Below are 16,939 nucleotides of genomic sequence, written 5' to 3' on the forward strand. Positions count from 1 at the left end.
TCTGCAAACTTACTGAGGGTGCTCTCAATGCCCTCATCCAGGTCATCAATAAAGATATTGAAAAGGACAGGCCCCAGCACCGACCCCTGGGGAACAGCACTCATGACCGGTCACCAGCTGGATTTAACTCCATTCACCACCACTCTCTGGGCCCGGCCTTCCAACCAGCTCCTTACCCAGCAAAGAGTGTACCTGTCCAGCTTCCCCAGGAGAATACTGTGGGAGACCGTGTTGAAGGCTTTGCTGAAGTCTAGGTAGACCACATCAACAGCCTTTCCCTCATCCACCAGATGGGTCACTCAATCATAGAAGGAGATCAGGTTGGTCAAGCAGGACCTGCCCTTCACAAACCCGTGCTGGCTGCGCCTGATCCCCCGGTTGTTCTGCAAATGCCACGTGACCTCCCTCAGGACAATCTGGACAAGGAAACTCTTTTTCTTTCCTTGTGTAAGTGTACATATGTATTTACATATAAATATGTCCATATATACATATATATTACATAAGGATATTTATTTATCTCACATTCAAAGGGAAAACACTGCAAGATAGTCACACTCATTTGAATTAAGACAACTGTTAAGGAAAAAAATTAAGAAAACAAATTAAGCACAGCCTTAACTCACCATTTTCACCAACTGTCATGGGAATATTTACTTCCAAATATGATCCGGCACCAACATTCACATGGACAGCATTCGTTTCCTGCATGGATTAAAGAAAAAAAACACAAAGAAAAACACAAGCATTATTTCTAGACTCCCAGTGTCAACCAGTATACTTTATGCATCTGGCTATCACAGTCCACACCTGAGTTAAAAAAAACTTGATGAATGACAAAAAATTACTAATGGAGTAGCACTGAACAATGAAACCAGACATTCAATGAAGTTACACTAGACCCCATTTATAACCTCCCCACATATGCATCTTTTGTTTCCCCTGATATCATCTCTCAGTGATATCAGATATTCATCCAATATCAGAAGAAATTCTCTCTTCATCAGGGCAAGCTCCATCCTAATATATGCCTATATATATAATCACAGAAAATGAATACAATTTCTACTAGATTTTATAAGTACCTGAGACAAGTGAAAACATGTAAAACCAAAAAAAGCACAGTGGAATCACGGTAGAAAAAAATTATTTACAGACAAGATTTCATTATTTACCCTATTTTTGGTAAAAAGCAAATCAATGGTGGCATCTGCAATAATATTCATCCGCAGTTCAAATGCAAGAATCTGTCTTGGTTTCCCAGGCTGAGCAATTTCAGAGATTTTCATAACTTGATAGTCTGGTGGGAAGAAAAACTTCCATAAGCAATCCCTAGTGGGGGAAAAAAAACAAAACAGTTGTTTTAATTTACAGAACAAATATACATAAACATGTATATTTACATATTTATTTGGTTCACTTAATGACTTTCCAATTGCTGAGTCTTCAGACAACCAGCAGATGATTGTTTAGAAGGCTCCCTGATGATGAGACTAAATCGCTACCAAAACGAAACTTCAAAAATTCCATTAATACAAAATGTCTATTGGAAAAAAGCCATAAGTGGACAGACCATAAAAGATTTTTTTTTTTTAATCTAATTCAGATTGCCAACTATGTTATTCTTCTTACTCCTAATCTTTGACTTATAAACCTACTAGAAAAGGGTAACAAGAAGGAATCTGTTTATCCTTCAGTTTGTGCATAACTGATCACTGTAATGCCCAGAAAGAAACAAAGTACAAAAGTGTTTAGGACTTTTGAATGGGAATTAAATGAAGCCTACATTTCTGCATACTCATATCTGAACATTTAGTTACATGGAAAGAAAACCACAGAGATGGAGTAGAGACAGCAGAGCTTATTTGGTTTTCTAGGGTGAGGAAGCAAGTCCTTAAGCTGAGTAAGAGTTTCCATGCATTCAGCACTAAAGCAACTTGAGAGTTAGCACCAGCAGGGAAAAACAAACAAACAAAAACAACAACAAGAAGAAACAAACTCGCAACTTCAATAAGAAAAAATAAAATAAAAATTACGTGCACACCATAGTGATATAAATCACTATAGTGACACCTACCTGGGGAAACCCAAGGCATTATTGCATGGAGTAATTAAGATCGGGATATGTGGAAGCTCTTATATGAATTGAAGAGTACAAAGTCCAAAGAATTTCCACAGATCAGTGCTTGGAAAACATACGGGTACATTCCAAAATTCTATCTTCTACCCATGGCATGATGAGAAAGTGTTCCCAGTTATATGACTATGAACCCTGTGCAGACTGTGCACCTTGGAGCACCCTGTGCACCAAGTATCTGCTGGCTAGCCACTTGAAATTATAAAAAGCATACCATCACAGTTCTAACTTTCTTTATAGTATTAAAAATGTCATAAATGATCCACTGACTTCACATTCTGTTCTAGAAATCAGCATTTTCTCTCAAGTTCTATAAGACACCGTCATATCTAACGACTAATCTACCATCCTCACGTTCTTAAGAGACAGTCCTATCAGTTTCACAGGAGAATTAACAGAGGCCAAGAAAAGTATTAATCTGTAATCAACAAGGGAAAAAAAGGGAAAGTAGTGATTATGTCACTGTTACTTAACAGTCCTTCACTCTCTAAACAATCCTACCGTCTCCAACAGAAATATTCACGCACAAAATACAGAAGGCTTAGTGAAGAACAGTAATAGAGCTCTAGCCTAATCTTTTAATCACTAAAATATCTGGATTATAAACACTTCAGAGACTGCATCAAGTGAGTGGTAGATTCTGTGAAGCAGAGATAAATGATTACACCTCATTATTTTCAAAGCCAGATTTGTACTTCCACAGATTTTCTCACCATTTTCTTTCAAACCATAAACTCTAGAGAAATAAGCCAATAAGAACTTAACAAGTCTAAATAATAGCAATAAAAAATTAAACCCTTAGGTATGTAACACTTGATAAACAATAGAACTACGTTTTTCCAAAAAAATAGGAACAAAAATTATTAATTTAATAATAAAATCTCACAGAAAGATCCCAGCTTTAGGACAACACAGTAAGCAACAATGAATTTACTAACTCTAACCAACTGTGACAGAATTCTTTTTTCCTTACATGACACCTTAGTCTAGCCCATACAAATTTTAAGAGCAAGTAATCACATACTGGAGACTCTAGAATGTTTGCTCAATAGTAAGATATATTAAAGATTAAAATTGAAGACATAAATCATGGTAATACCTCTGCCTATCAGCCCAAGGTCCATAGTTGAAGTCTGTTCCTTTTCCACAAACAATGTCCAAACCCCAGCATGGTGGCAGATCCTGTAATTTGCTGTCTTCATTGTTAGTTTCTCCATCATTACTTTCCTCTGTCTCCTCTGGTACAAGACCTATATTACATAATATAATAAAGAGATTATCTAAGGAAGCCCTTTCAAATTAACATGAAAAACGTCCGCAAAACACAACACAATTAAATCTTTTTGTTTTGTGGTGTTTTTTTTTTTGGTTGGTTGGTTGGTTTTTCTGAGACCATCATAATACATAGGTATCAAGCCACAATTCAGCATAGACTCTCACAGGAAGAGCAAGAAAATGACCAAAAATCCTTGGGATATTCTCAAGTACTAGTCTCTAATGTCACTGAAACGCTGGCATAAAAAGCAGTTTTACCTGCTGAGTATGCCTTTCACCAATACAGGCCTTCATGCATCCACCTTCAGTTCTCAGTCCTACTTACAAACTAAGCTTTGAAACAATGATGATGAAGAAAAGAAATAATCTCGGCAGACAACGCAAGCAAATAAAGAGGAAAAACTTACTACAGTAGACTCAGAGTTACTAGCAAAAATTCAAGCAGTCATTAAGAAATGCTCCAAAATAGCCATCAATCTTCCACCAACACATATCATTATTGAATGTTTTACCTTTATTAAAGATTCAGGTTACTCGAAGTAGAATCAAAATAAAACCTTTTGCAAACAAACAAACAAAAAAACTCCAGCAAAATAAAAAGGTAGTATAATGACTGGATTTAAAGTGAAAAGAACAGACATTACAGTATTCAGAAATCAACAATTAAAAAACCTTTCAAAAAAAACAACAAATCCGTAATACATATTGATTATAAACTGTCCCCATCCCCTAACTACCTTTGGAAACCAAAATAATTTAAATTTACAGCTTCAAAAATAATTTCAGTACCAATATTTATTGCTTGCATGTTGCATATGAACTCAAGTAAGGCACTGCTGAGTGCCTGCATCTATATAATACTCATCGATAAAACTTTTAATTCTACATGTGTAGTCATCTTACCCTTGGAATTCCCTAGGCCTTCTAGATAGACCAATCTAAACACTGACAAGAACCATTAAAAAGAAAGTGGTTAAAAATCTCACATCCTCCAAAACATTATATTCATCAACTCTTTCCAATTTGTTTGTGTGGAATTTTTTTTTTTTTTTAATTTTCAGAAAAAAAGGGTATGACTCTACTACCTATGAATGCCTTCTTTCCACTTCAAAATACTATAATTTGTATTCATGCTGGAAAACTATCTAACAAGCCCAGACAATTAAAAATACAATCAACCTTTGCATCCCTCGAAACTTGATATTTAACACAAGGTACCTGGTTCATCCATGTAATAATAGATGTCAACATCGTTGGATTGCATTACCACAAAACCTTCACCCATCAGCCTTGGTGGTCTGAAATTGAAAAAAGTGCGAAGATGTGTTAAGTATAATCGAAGAGTAACATAGGTCAGATTCACTCATAGCTTACAATTAGTATGTACTGAAGAATCATCAATAAAACTCTATCAAGCAAGTGATTCTAAAGAAGTATTTTACTGAAAATATCTGCATAAGTCTACCAAAGATTTGTGGAAAACTCCAGGGTCTTCCATTTCAGAGGAATTGCAGGCAGTTGCATATCTCAATAAGGTCAATGAAAACCCTCCCATTTGAAGATTCCAAAGTATTGGAGCTTGAACAAACCAAATGCCCGTTTCTAAGCCATAAGCAACATACTATACTGCTGGAAGTCTCCCCATTCCAAGAAATCATAAAACATACTGAAAAGAAGCCTCATCATAAATTTACAGAGAACAGAAGGGGCTATACTTTGTGCACTTCCTCAATATCCACACAGCAAGAACAAGCATTAATACAGCTCTGTCTGTATTTGAACAGGTTGAAGAAAAGCCAGTTCCAAGCAGGAAACCACATGGATACATTAAAACTCATTTCCAGAAGTCCCTTAAGTGCAATTTGCTGTTATTGTTTGACCTTTGATGCCCATTATGTTTTTGCTGAACAAAGAGACCTGTAACACTGGAGATATGCTATAGGGGACATCTGACCAGGAAGGTTTTGTGGAAAAAACTCCAGCCTGATGCAATCCCAAGACAGCAGCTCCTCGTGTCTAAATTGCGCTTGCTGGCAGCCTGACCTCAGGCTGACTATAAGAGCCTGAGGCCACTTCATCTACTGCCCTTTGGTCCCATGACATTACAAGCAGGGCAGGGGGAACACACAGAGGGGCCCAGGGACATGGGCACACAAGGCACACGCCACACTCTGTCCCAACCCTGTTGTTCTGAAGTCAAAAGTACAGGTTATTACTTCAGTCAATCTCATTCCCTCCCTACCAGGCTGCGCTTCTTGGTCTATCTCCTATCTAAAACCAAACATGCTTAAGAAAATAAGCAAGGAATACTCAGCCTGGTCTCGTCTCCCCTTAACAAAGGAGGATGTCATATTGCTAGGCGATGTCAACCCTAAATTGCAGAAACTATTTGATCATTACATTATTACTACTATATAAAGCAGCTAAATGGTTTAGTTATCTCATGCACTAAGATACAAGGGGTTTTTTTTGGGCACAAAGACATTTCTCAGGTGTCACAACCCACAATCAACTACTAAAGTTCTACTTTCAATGCTTCTTCTCTATCAAGAATTCCTTTCTCCTTGTCCTACATCATGTTCTTTCACCTGCTAATAGTTTCTTACTAAAATAGCACTCTGAACCAGTGGGACCAGCCATCTTCAGTTCTTCAGTAATTAGACCAGAAATTAAAAAAAAAAGGAAGCCCTCTTCTTCCTTAATGACATTTCACTTAGAAGGACCTAAATACATGCAATAGTTCTCCTAACACTAGTATGCTCACACACTACAACCATTTTCTTACATTATCTCATATTAATTTACAAAACATTTTATAGTAATAATATAAAATATCATATTGTGACCATTGTATTTTCACTACAAGAGATATCTTTCGCACTTTTCAGCCACTTCTGTATGTTTGCACTTCTTAACAAAAAGAAGAAAATCCAGTGATAAAAATACATGGTGTAAGACTAATGGGGTAGAAGCATGCTGCTTATTGCACTGCACCTCATTTCAAACACAGTAAAGCTCAGAAAATATGGAAGGCAGCAGGTGCAGAGCCCATGCCCTGCCAGTTCTTCATAAGCAACTTAGCGGGAAATTTCAAATCAATTTTACTTTGTGAGTAATAGCAGCAGTGAAAGATGAAATACTTCCTATTCACTTTAATTTTCCAATTATTTCTTCTTTCTGTCTGAAATTGAATTGGCCTCCCTAGTGAGATGCAAATAGAGTAGGATCTGAAATAAAAAATTATTTAGCAATTTGTGAATAAAAGTGGAAAGTACTTAGACACAGATAAATAGTAGCTCATGGAGAGAGCTCAGTTCATTCTGCTTGCACCCCACAACATGCATTTGAGTCACTGCCTCTGAAAAGTGCACCTCTGCTCAAGCAGGTCAAGCTGGTAGCATCAGCCTCTTCAAATGAGCGTACCGCCAAGAGAGGGCTTCAAAAGAAAGGCTTTTCCTAGCACTTTCTTTTAATCTTTTTTAAATCTTGGGTTTGGGAGAGTTTATTTGCAAAAAAAAAAGTGATGGAGGTGCTGAGTAGTCTGTAATAAATGACAGCCATTAAGTCTGCTTTTTGATGTTTGCATAGATTAGTCATTCTGTTACAAATTTCATCATCACTTTACTGTTTTCTATTCTTGCATTGCCTGAAAAGTAAGACACACCGCTTAACTTTTAAGCCAAAAAACCACACGAGGGCAGGTTCTCAAGATTTAAAAGTACTCCCAATTTGCAGTGAACTGGGTCATTTATTGAATCTACAGAGTAAATTAGGGCACATGTTTTCTGCACCCATGCTATCCTTCAGCAATCACGAGCTGCAGGGATGGCAACTGCATAAAAGGAAAAGACTTAGCGGAAACAGGAAAAAAAAAGCTAATAGTTCTAGTATCTTAATCCTATTTTGTTTTAATCTTGTTAGCTTGCTTTCAATATTAATTGGAGAAGTTTCCTTTGTCCTCATGTTCAAAGATGGAGAGATTCTTTATACACCCACGGAGTAGTATCTGAAGTTGAAAATACATAAAGGCACTTTATATAGGTGGCAGTATTTAGCTGATACAAAGCTGATTAAGACTAATGAAGTACAGTTTATTTCCAAGTATTATAATTCATTTGGTTTCTTAGGAGCTATAAGGATTGATATTATCATTAAACATGAAATCATTCATGCTACTGTCCAAGGATAGTATGTATTATTTTTGTTGCGCAAGTAATACCTGTGAAAGACTGAAACTCAGCAGCTTTGTCCAAATTATCTGTTGATAATTGTAAGCATTGAATAACATAATGCAGAAATTTCTGGCTATAAGATTCATACCATAGCAACGGTTTTCAGATAATACGCACACAAATATCTAGATGGTTGAAGTGCAATAAAACCTGAATCCTACTATCAATTTTTTTTCATGCAAGCAACCTGCTTTTGTTTGCCTTAGTATCTTCCAGTTTGTTAAAGCTGCATAACCCTGGCTGTCTAGGAGCAGGACAAGAGATAGAAGGATCTGCCTTCAGAAGATAACACAATTCCTACTACATCAAGTACTGTGCAACTTCTTCCTCTTTTTTGTTTTTTTTTTAAATTTTTTTAAACATTTTCCAAACTATATGCAAACTGTATCTACAGAAGTAAACACCTTAAGTACTGCGTTTATTCTAAAGTGTTATAGATGTCAGAGCCTGCATCCAGCTCTCTGCACACACAGAGTGAAGAAAAATAACTGAATGCAGAACATTAATCACAGAGTAGAATACAATAAAAAAAGAAATCTAGAATGAGATAGAAAAACAGTACTTTTCCCCACAAATTAAATTGTTTCAACATTTAAAAACTTCAGGTGGTAGAAATGCCAGTTACCTCAACACATTAAGAAAAATAATGTCAGAGAAACACAGCTTTTTTTACTTGTTTTTCTTAAATTCTGAAATAATAAAGAAACTTAACAAAAAATAACTTCAACAGAACTTACTCATCATTTTGAAGACCAACATATCTTGGACTTGGAACCAGCATGACTCTGACATTTTCCAATTTTCCTTTCACAATATGCATAAACTGATCAAGGTGGCTGGAAGGTGGTTTTGTGGTGTATGTCAAAAAAGCATCATCGAAGTTAATACAAAGTGTTTGTGGTTGATAATGGTTCCCAAATGCCAAGCGACCCTAAATTAAAAAGATGACCAATTACTTCTAATGCACTGCTTTTCATATATATTTATTTATAATTCACCTGTAATAATACAGTTTAACCATTCATAAGCAAATAAAGACTGGAGATATGAATCTTAGTGCATAAATAAAATATTGCCTTGCACATTTAAACTCCAAATATTTTATTTCCTATCACATAAATAAGAGTTTCTCTGTTTTTTTTTTTGAGACAGCATTAATTTTTAAGCATAGTGTTTCAGATATCCTTTATAAAACACACACAGAAACAAAAATTAAAATTAAAAATGTGTAACACCCATTACCTAGCTTAATTACTTGCTGAACTTTTTTAAACCATTACAAGCCAAAGAAACACACTATTTCCCAAAATGGAAAAGATGACTTTGTTTCTATGCGCACCAGGAGGATTTATGACTGTGTAAGGAAGGTGGTGGTGGGAGGTGGTGATGTCATTCCAAAACTTATACAAAGCATGAAGGATAACAAAAAAAATAGAAAAGAATGCTCAAGAAAAATGAGTAGCAAATCTGTTTTTTATGCATGTACTACTAAATACTTTCATTAACAGGGACTTTTTTTCCACTTACCGTGCTCACATTGACTTTAATGACAGGAATAAGTGATCTCCATGAAGAAGAAGGGTCTTGAGATTCTGTTTTTACTTTTACACTATGGAAAAAATTGTTTTTATTATTTAATCTTTTCTGCAGAAGAACTAACCAAGCTTTTATTCTAAGGATCTTCAGTGCACAGCTCTTTGGAAATACCTCTTCCCACAAGGATACGTCCTCTAAGGAACCTGCTAGCCATCTACTGCAGACTCCTCCAGTGCCTGGAAGAGTAACATGAAGCATGTACACCTAGACCTCAGGTGCTGGTGTATTGTGAGCTGATACAGACAGAAAAGAAGAAAACAAGTACATTGTCCTTGAGGGAACTTGCTTTTTTCTAAATACGCTTCACTTTCCAAAGGCAGAAGTCCTTCATGCATGTGTCAGTAAGAATGTAAACAATAAAACATGAAGAGACTGGCTTGGAGTTGCAGCCCCTACCCACACTCAGCACTGTCACAGCACACTGCATGCAGCCCGCTACATAATTAAGGGATACAATTGAATAAATACCACTACAAATAAGTTAAGTTATGCAGAGAAACTGTCTCTATGCCCACACAGTGTTTTATAGGGTACCCAGAAAGAGGAATAAAATAGTTAAGGTTTGCGTAACTACACACAATTGCATACCACTAAAAAAATAACTCAAGAAATCACTCTGAGTGTAAGGCTCTAAAACCAGTATGCGCTCCCAGCATTACACAGATCCTCACATTCAGATCCTCACAACGTCTTGAGGGATTATTACTTCTACTGAGCAACACAGTTATTATTCTGTGAGCATAATCCTTTTCAACACATCCTCCCTTTCCACAGTGTGCTTCAAATAGATTTTTCAACCTGTCTCTGATCACTAAGCAAGGGGTATTTGGTTTGTTTGGCCATTTTTTTAAATTACTGTAGTAGAAAGTCTGAGGGAAGGAAAAAGATTTAAACTGTCAGGCTTGTCAGTGCAATTTCACTCTCTACTGTGCTTCAGCCATTTGGCCTCCATAGCTAACATCAACAAAACATTACCCAATTAGTGCAGCACTTCACAGAACAAAGCATCAATAGAATAGCAAAATGAATAATAATTTACCTTTCAAGATTGGTATGTGTTCTCTGCCTTCCATTCACATGTGCTTTTTCATCATCTTTCCTTGCTGGAATTATTGTGGGATCCAAGCCAAACAGCTCTTGAAGTTGTCCATAAAGCTCCGAACGGTTGTACACATGAAATTCAAAGTCATTCACCATAATATACAGTCTTGTTTCTGCCTTTGGATCTAAATGAAGAGTAGGAAAAAATTCCTAATTCTATCTCAACATTCCCTTGCAATATTTAGTTTTATAGATTTACAGATTTTGCTAAAACAATCTTCATGGTAGTGAACAGCTACTGAGCTACATATGAAGAGGCAGTAAAACCTGCACAAAATAATTATGCCATTCCAAGCAAATCAGTGAAACTTGACAAATACAACAGTTGTATACAAAACATAAAACCTGAAGGAAATTTCACCCTCTGGTCACAGTGCAAAAATAAAACCAGGCAGGAGCTGTATAGAATGGTAAATGTAGGTTATTTGGTCTCATATATATAAACAAATCAAAAACAAAAAAATAATCACTCGCAGCACTGAATCCTCACTGCCAAACTCTCTTTTTAGCAGTACTCGAGACAAACTCTATCCCCAAAACTGAAAGATTTTCTAACAAAGCTCTGCAGTACAGAACGTCTAAACTGAAAAGCAGCTTTCTTTCATTTAGAAACAGAAAGCTAAGCACGGAGAACTAAGAAGCAGCATATTTTATGCAATCGATCAATATTTTCACAAATTTAAAATGTTAACCGTAATATCAACTTGACTCTTTAATACTTAAAAGTAAGTTTAACATCTGCTGCTTTTTGTGCATACTTTGACATACTTTTGCCTTAGATAGTACAGCCTAGTTACGTAGTTCATGTGAGGAAAAACCTCACATGATTTCCCCCTAATTACCTAGTTGAAAGAGTGCCCATTACACACTTACTCAAGAGACATGAGCTGCTCTAAAATCTGATCTGGTCTTTGTAAGTCAAACATACTTTAGGAAACAGAAGCATTAATGGTTATTACAGGATTCATATGAAACTGAATATTTCCCACAAGACACTAGAAATGAAGAAGTCAGAGCTAACGCTGCTGCTATGGTCAGTGTCAAGAGGAGAAACACCGCAGCCCATGGTGTATTTGTCTAAGAGCTAAAGTTTAGAGACATCAACTTTATTAAATGCATTCTCTTTGCTAGTAAAACGTATCTGCACCCTTATATTACATATCTACACAACAAACTGTCCCAACAACAGCAATCCATCCCTTGCCCTAGTACATGAGGGGAAAGCACCTCTTGGTCTGGCAAATAAGAGGGCAGCAGTGGATTTTGTCTACCTGGACTTCAGTAAGGACCTGGATATGTCTCCCATAACATCCTCAGAGACAAGCTGAGGAGACACAGGCTGGATGTGTAGACAGAGATGTAGGCTGAAAACTGACCCAAAAGGTCAGGCCCAGAGATTGATGATAAGCTGTGAGAAGATCACTTGGAGGCCAGTAACTATCGAGGTACCTGGGGGCAAATACTGGGTCCAGTCCTGTTTAGCACCATTAGCAATCTGGATCAGTGGGTCATGCTGCCATCCAGAGGAATCTCAACAAGAAATGCAGAGAAATGGAGCAACAGGAACCTCATGAGGCTCTACACAGAGAAGTGTAAAGTCTGACATCTGAGCAGGAATGATCCCAAATATAGTGGTGTATGCTGGGAGCTACTCAGCTGAAAAGCCTTAGCGAAGCCTTCAAGTACTTCACAATCCTACACTAGCCTTGCCTTAACAAACAACAAAAAAACAAAACCTCTTCTAACACCCTTAAATATGTCAAAATAAATATACATTGAGGTCCCATCAGTTCTATAATAACATGACTTTAAGTCAATCATCGCTATTAACAACTAATTCCCATTTCTGTTCCATACAATTGTTAGAACTACCCAACGCTTCAGTTGTAGAATTTAAAAACAGTAAAATTAGACCAACAACACACACAAAAAAAATAACACAAAAACACACTATAATCATTACTGCTTATATCTAAGCCTTCACAAAACGTACACTTTACAGGCAAAAATCTTTAAAAACATAAGGTTTATGTTTTTGTAATGATCTAGTGGGGTTTCAAAATGTTTATTAGTCCAGATTCAGAATTTTCCTATAGGAACGTCTCATCTCTCAGCCTTAATGATTTGGTTAGGCATTTAGGCTTTGATTAAGTAGATTAAAAAGTATTGGGAAGAATATATTTCAAATGGCTAAGAGTCATTCAAGATTTTAATTTTCCCTTTAAAAATAAAATAATCTCTGCTAAGTAGTTACGATGTAAAGTAAGCAAGGTTATTTTTCCTAGGAGGAACAGTATTTATTTAAGAGAGTAATTTTTTTTGTTGTCAAACTCAGACCTCTGACCTTCTCCAATTACCTGGATTATTTGTCCGCTAATTAGGCAGTCTTAAGTACCAGCAGTAATGATTAAAGCATTCAAACACTGACAAGCCAAAATACCACCAAAGACAGCGTAGTAAGAATAGCTGTGTCTAAGTTCAATTTATTTTCCATTCTTTGAGCCACTAGAGAAATACATTCTGACTTTCAGACAAAAAAAATTCTATGAATACCTGTAGCACGGTAACCTGTAGTTACAAGAACATAATTAACTTAAAGGGTTAGTTCTACTTTCTGAATTACTCATCTTACAGTACAAAGAACTTGAATCATCCATCTTATCATGTAATGCCCCAGTAAAAAAAAAGTGAGCAACTTGTTCTAATTTATATCAGTATTTAGAAAGGTCTCATATTTACCTGCATAACATGCACATACTACTCTTATCACTGTTGACCTGGAACTGAATAAACAACAGCTGTACAAACTTCCAGGCAAATCTATGAGGCTTTAATTTGCACCATCAGAGGGCACTTCCAAAAGAGTGAGGCAGAGGGGGAGAAAGGCCCTCCAAAGTTCAGTCATCTTCTCAATTAGTGCCCTCCTCAGTGGCATACAAACACTATTTCTGGACCTCCTTGAACTAGCAATGGAACTGTGATGCTTCAAAAGTCAAGGGAGGCAGCACTTGAGACACCCATCCAATTAGATTCTAATCCTATAAATGTCTAAGAACACGTCACAAGGTTATTTGTGTTTTCTCCAAATGTTTTCTGCAGATAGAATTAATCTCTTCTACCCAGCGTTATTCCTCCCTCTTCAGTTGTGGATAAGAAAGAAAAATACAGTGTTTTTCCTCACTTCCTCACTTCTATGACCACAGATATCAGCAAGACAGGTTATCAACTCCCAAGCATCCCATATTGTAACACTTACTGAAATACTGACACAATAGCGAATCTTGAAAACCAAAATCAGTTCAGAACAACAGAATTCTCTATTTATCATGGTTATAAAGATCAATACAGAGTCAATTATGCTCAGACTACAGCTAATGAAGGCTACTATTAAGATTAATCATGTTTATCTGGAGATGGTTGAGTCCTTGATTATAAATCCTGCATTTATTTTACTGTGTTGTTATAACATCGATGAGCCAGCTAGAAGAACCCATATCTTCTGATGTTTCAACATGGTTCAGGTAGGTATTAACAAATCAACAACTTGCATGCAATTGTGCAAAGGAAGTACTTTTATGAAGACCATATGTAAACTGAATTTAAACTTGGAAGTCTTTTTGAGATGCTCACCATGCTGCTTCTGCTTAGGGTTGTACATCTTCCACCAGCGAAATATGATAAATCCATCCTGGATTCTAAATTAAAGTAGATGAAACAGGAATTAAAAGATTAATCATCCAAAATTCTTTGAGCAGCTTCTTGACATGCTGCCTTATGCACTGCAGAGATTTGAAGTTTAAGTGTACAAGCAATATCAAAGGATAGAGAAATTAATGTCTCACGGTATAATATTATACAATTACCCTATTAGTTGAATTTGTACAGAACTCTACAGCCATTGTCTACTCAATGCTTTCCAACTTTTACGATTAGAAAGAAAGTTATAAACCATTTTCTAGCTCGCAGTCCATGACACAAATTATTCTCAGTTCCAGTATTGAGGCAAAATACTTGGCCAAAATGAATCTTCAAGACATCAGAGCAGAAGCATGGAGTGAAAACACATTATTAAAAATAGTTTTCTTCAAATTCTAAAATATTTTCATTTACAAATATTAAGAACAACTAGAGTCTTATCCAGCACGCCATTTCAACTGATAACGCTCAAACAGCAAATCAGCAAACAACACATATATCATCAAAAGAGTCTGCTTATTTTTAAAATTCATAAATATCCGTATTACTCACTGGTAAGATGGCATTTTTATTAAATTACTTAGACATACATTAGAACAGTGACTCCCTTGGAAATCTGTACCTGATAGACATGTCTTCTGTGATGAAATAAATTTCGCGAACCATGACTTTTCCAGACAGCACAGAGAATGAAAAGGAACCTAACGTGAAAGAGTTTACAGCACGTTAGCCTCAAGTTGTTGACACTTTACATTCTGTACAAGAAGAACACAGTGTTCAATTATCTGAATTGTGTTTGCTTGGTACCTTGAGCTTTCCCTTCAAAATGGCATCAACTTTCAGAGAAGGAAAGTCAGAAGTTCAGAATATGTACAACAGAAAGTGCACAGCTCTAAGAGCTGCCAGGTTTGGCATCATCCATGAACATAACAGACCACCTGACAGACACTGGTCACTCAGGAACGCCTACATGCCTTGCAAAGCTTGTGAGACAATTTGGGGAAGCTATTTTGAACGTTTTTAGTATCAAGCCATTGTATGCAAGACTTTAATTCGGGAAATAAAGATTCTTGCCTGAAGAATTTTTCAAATTTTAAATGGCTATCAAGTTTTCAGTGAAATTGTTGTAACAAATTGTGTTTACAGCAGAAAAGGATTAATAAGTATGAAAACACCAGCAGGCAAGCCAATAGCCCATATTTTTCCTAATGCTTTTCACTTCAGTTCCACACAGTTAAGCAAACCATGACTTGTTAAAACAAAAGAAGAAAAAAAAACCCATCACATTAATAGACTGAAGGTAAGCTGTTAATCATGGGGATTTAATTAATGTTATGTTCTTCCTACTGATTAAGTTCAAGAAGGACACCATATATTTCACCAGCTATGTCCAGCTGGCTTTACTTAATAGTAATTTCACACAGAAATTTTAATAAAAGCTTACAGCAGAAAATCTTACTGACTATATTGCTGTTAAAAAAGTCAGATTTGAAAAAGGTTCATATTACAGTTCTTAAAAGTCTTGAGGACACACTGAGATAGTCTCTCTGGAATATGGGTACGTGTAAGGCTGTTTTTTTTCATTTTATTTTAAATTTTCACAACATTTATGATCAATAGTTGCATAAAAAGTCCAGAACTAAAGTAGTCATTCTATAAAGCACAGAGAGGAAGGCATGGAAGAATAAATGAAACAAAGTTAAAAGTGCCATCAGAGTGAGGGTGAAGATACAGCCCTATGTCTCAGAATCAGATATTTCTGTAATGTGGGTGAGTGCCCAAGCGATTTGAACTGACCTGTTTTATTTGAAAGTATTTTAAATTTTATTTATTTATTTAAGTTAATGGATTTTGATGGGAATGTTCTAGCTAGCATAAATTCAAGGTATCACATTCCTGGTTCAGATTAATATCATTAGTTGTTCTGGTAGCTTATCTGGAAAGCAAGGACAGTGCTATAACAAGAAGTCAAGGCTTGGGCATGCTTTTCAGGCCCCCACTAGAAGTTGCTACCCAAGCTTCAGATGCTGTATAGCCACTCCCAGAGGCACTGGGGAGTAGAAAACTGCTGCTCCTTAATATCAAACTATCAGGCTAATTCAAAAAGCAGTAAATAACACATAACAGCATTACTGTAACCATAACTTACCAATATGGATGTAGCCATGTTTATATAGTCTGTTAAGAACCAATGTTAAAATTAGTCCAATGTTCCGGGAATTATAGTAAGTTAGGTAGATAATCCATCCACAAGACAATATTGTCGCTGTTGAAAGATTAAAATGAATTAAAATATTTTTGAAGTATTCTGACCTAGATAAAAGCCTTACCTATTAAGACTATAAAACTCTTACCCATTAAAACTATAAAGTATAATGTTCTTCCTACAATCAAAAAAAAAATAATTGATATTGATGGAACATTTGGAAGGATGTTTCCAGAGGAAAGGTGTGTGAAGGGGAATAAAATGGAAAATGGCAAGTTCAGATAAGTATAAATTCTTCACTGCTCTTCCATTCCCCAGTCTGAAAAACTGGCCTACTGAGGGTCTGCTACAGGAACCATACGTTTCACTGTCATTTCTTATCATCCAATAAGTTAAATTTCATAGATCAAACAATAACAAGCATTATTCCACATGATAATTTATTTTAAAATTTTCAAAATGGCCCACAGAGGCCATACTACATTCCTTCTCCAGATCATGAATTCTAACTTAAATTTCCTGAACACAGAACATTTTACTATCAAATCTGAAATTATTTCCTAAGTTTTTGTAACCTGAGAAAAATAGACTAGTCTTTGGCTTAGCAGAAAACTGGCAACAGTTCAAATATGGAATGTGACAGGAGATAAAAAAAAAAAAAAAAAAAAGGAAACAGCACCTCTTCTTTTGTGTCTT

The 16,939-nt window shown here is 36.1% G+C and overlaps 1 protein-coding gene across 11 annotated transcripts in view; it reads right to left on the minus strand.

The window, feature by feature from the left end:
- Nucleotides 1-16,939, minus strand: part of KIAA1109 (KIAA1109 ortholog) — a 114,949-nt gene that overhangs the window by 86,490 nt on the left and 11,520 nt on the right. For all 11 annotated transcript variants that reach the window (XM_021397165.1, XM_021397162.1, XM_021397163.1 and 8 more), the window contains exons 3-12: nt 16,187-16,303; nt 14,660-14,738; nt 13,972-14,036; nt 10,280-10,466; nt 9,172-9,253; nt 8,382-8,575; nt 4,631-4,710; nt 3,237-3,387; nt 1,176-1,332; nt 627-705 (exon numbers count right to left, since the gene is read on the minus strand). In XM_021397165.1, the coding sequence (XP_021252840.1) occupies nt 627-705; nt 1,176-1,332; nt 3,237-3,387; nt 4,631-4,710; nt 8,382-8,575; nt 9,172-9,253; nt 10,280-10,466; nt 13,972-14,036; nt 14,660-14,738; nt 16,187-16,303 (1,191 nt within the window). The remainder of the gene's footprint in view (nt 1-626; nt 706-1,175; nt 1,333-3,236; nt 3,388-4,630; nt 4,711-8,381; nt 8,576-9,171; nt 9,254-10,279; nt 10,467-13,971; nt 14,037-14,659; nt 14,739-16,186; nt 16,304-16,939) is intronic.

Source organism: Numida meleagris, chromosome 4 (assembly GCF_002078875.1).
Source record: "Numida meleagris isolate 19003 breed g44 Domestic line chromosome 4, NumMel1.0, whole genome shotgun sequence".
Lineage (NCBI taxonomy): Eukaryota > Metazoa > Chordata > Aves > Galliformes > Numididae > Numida > Numida meleagris.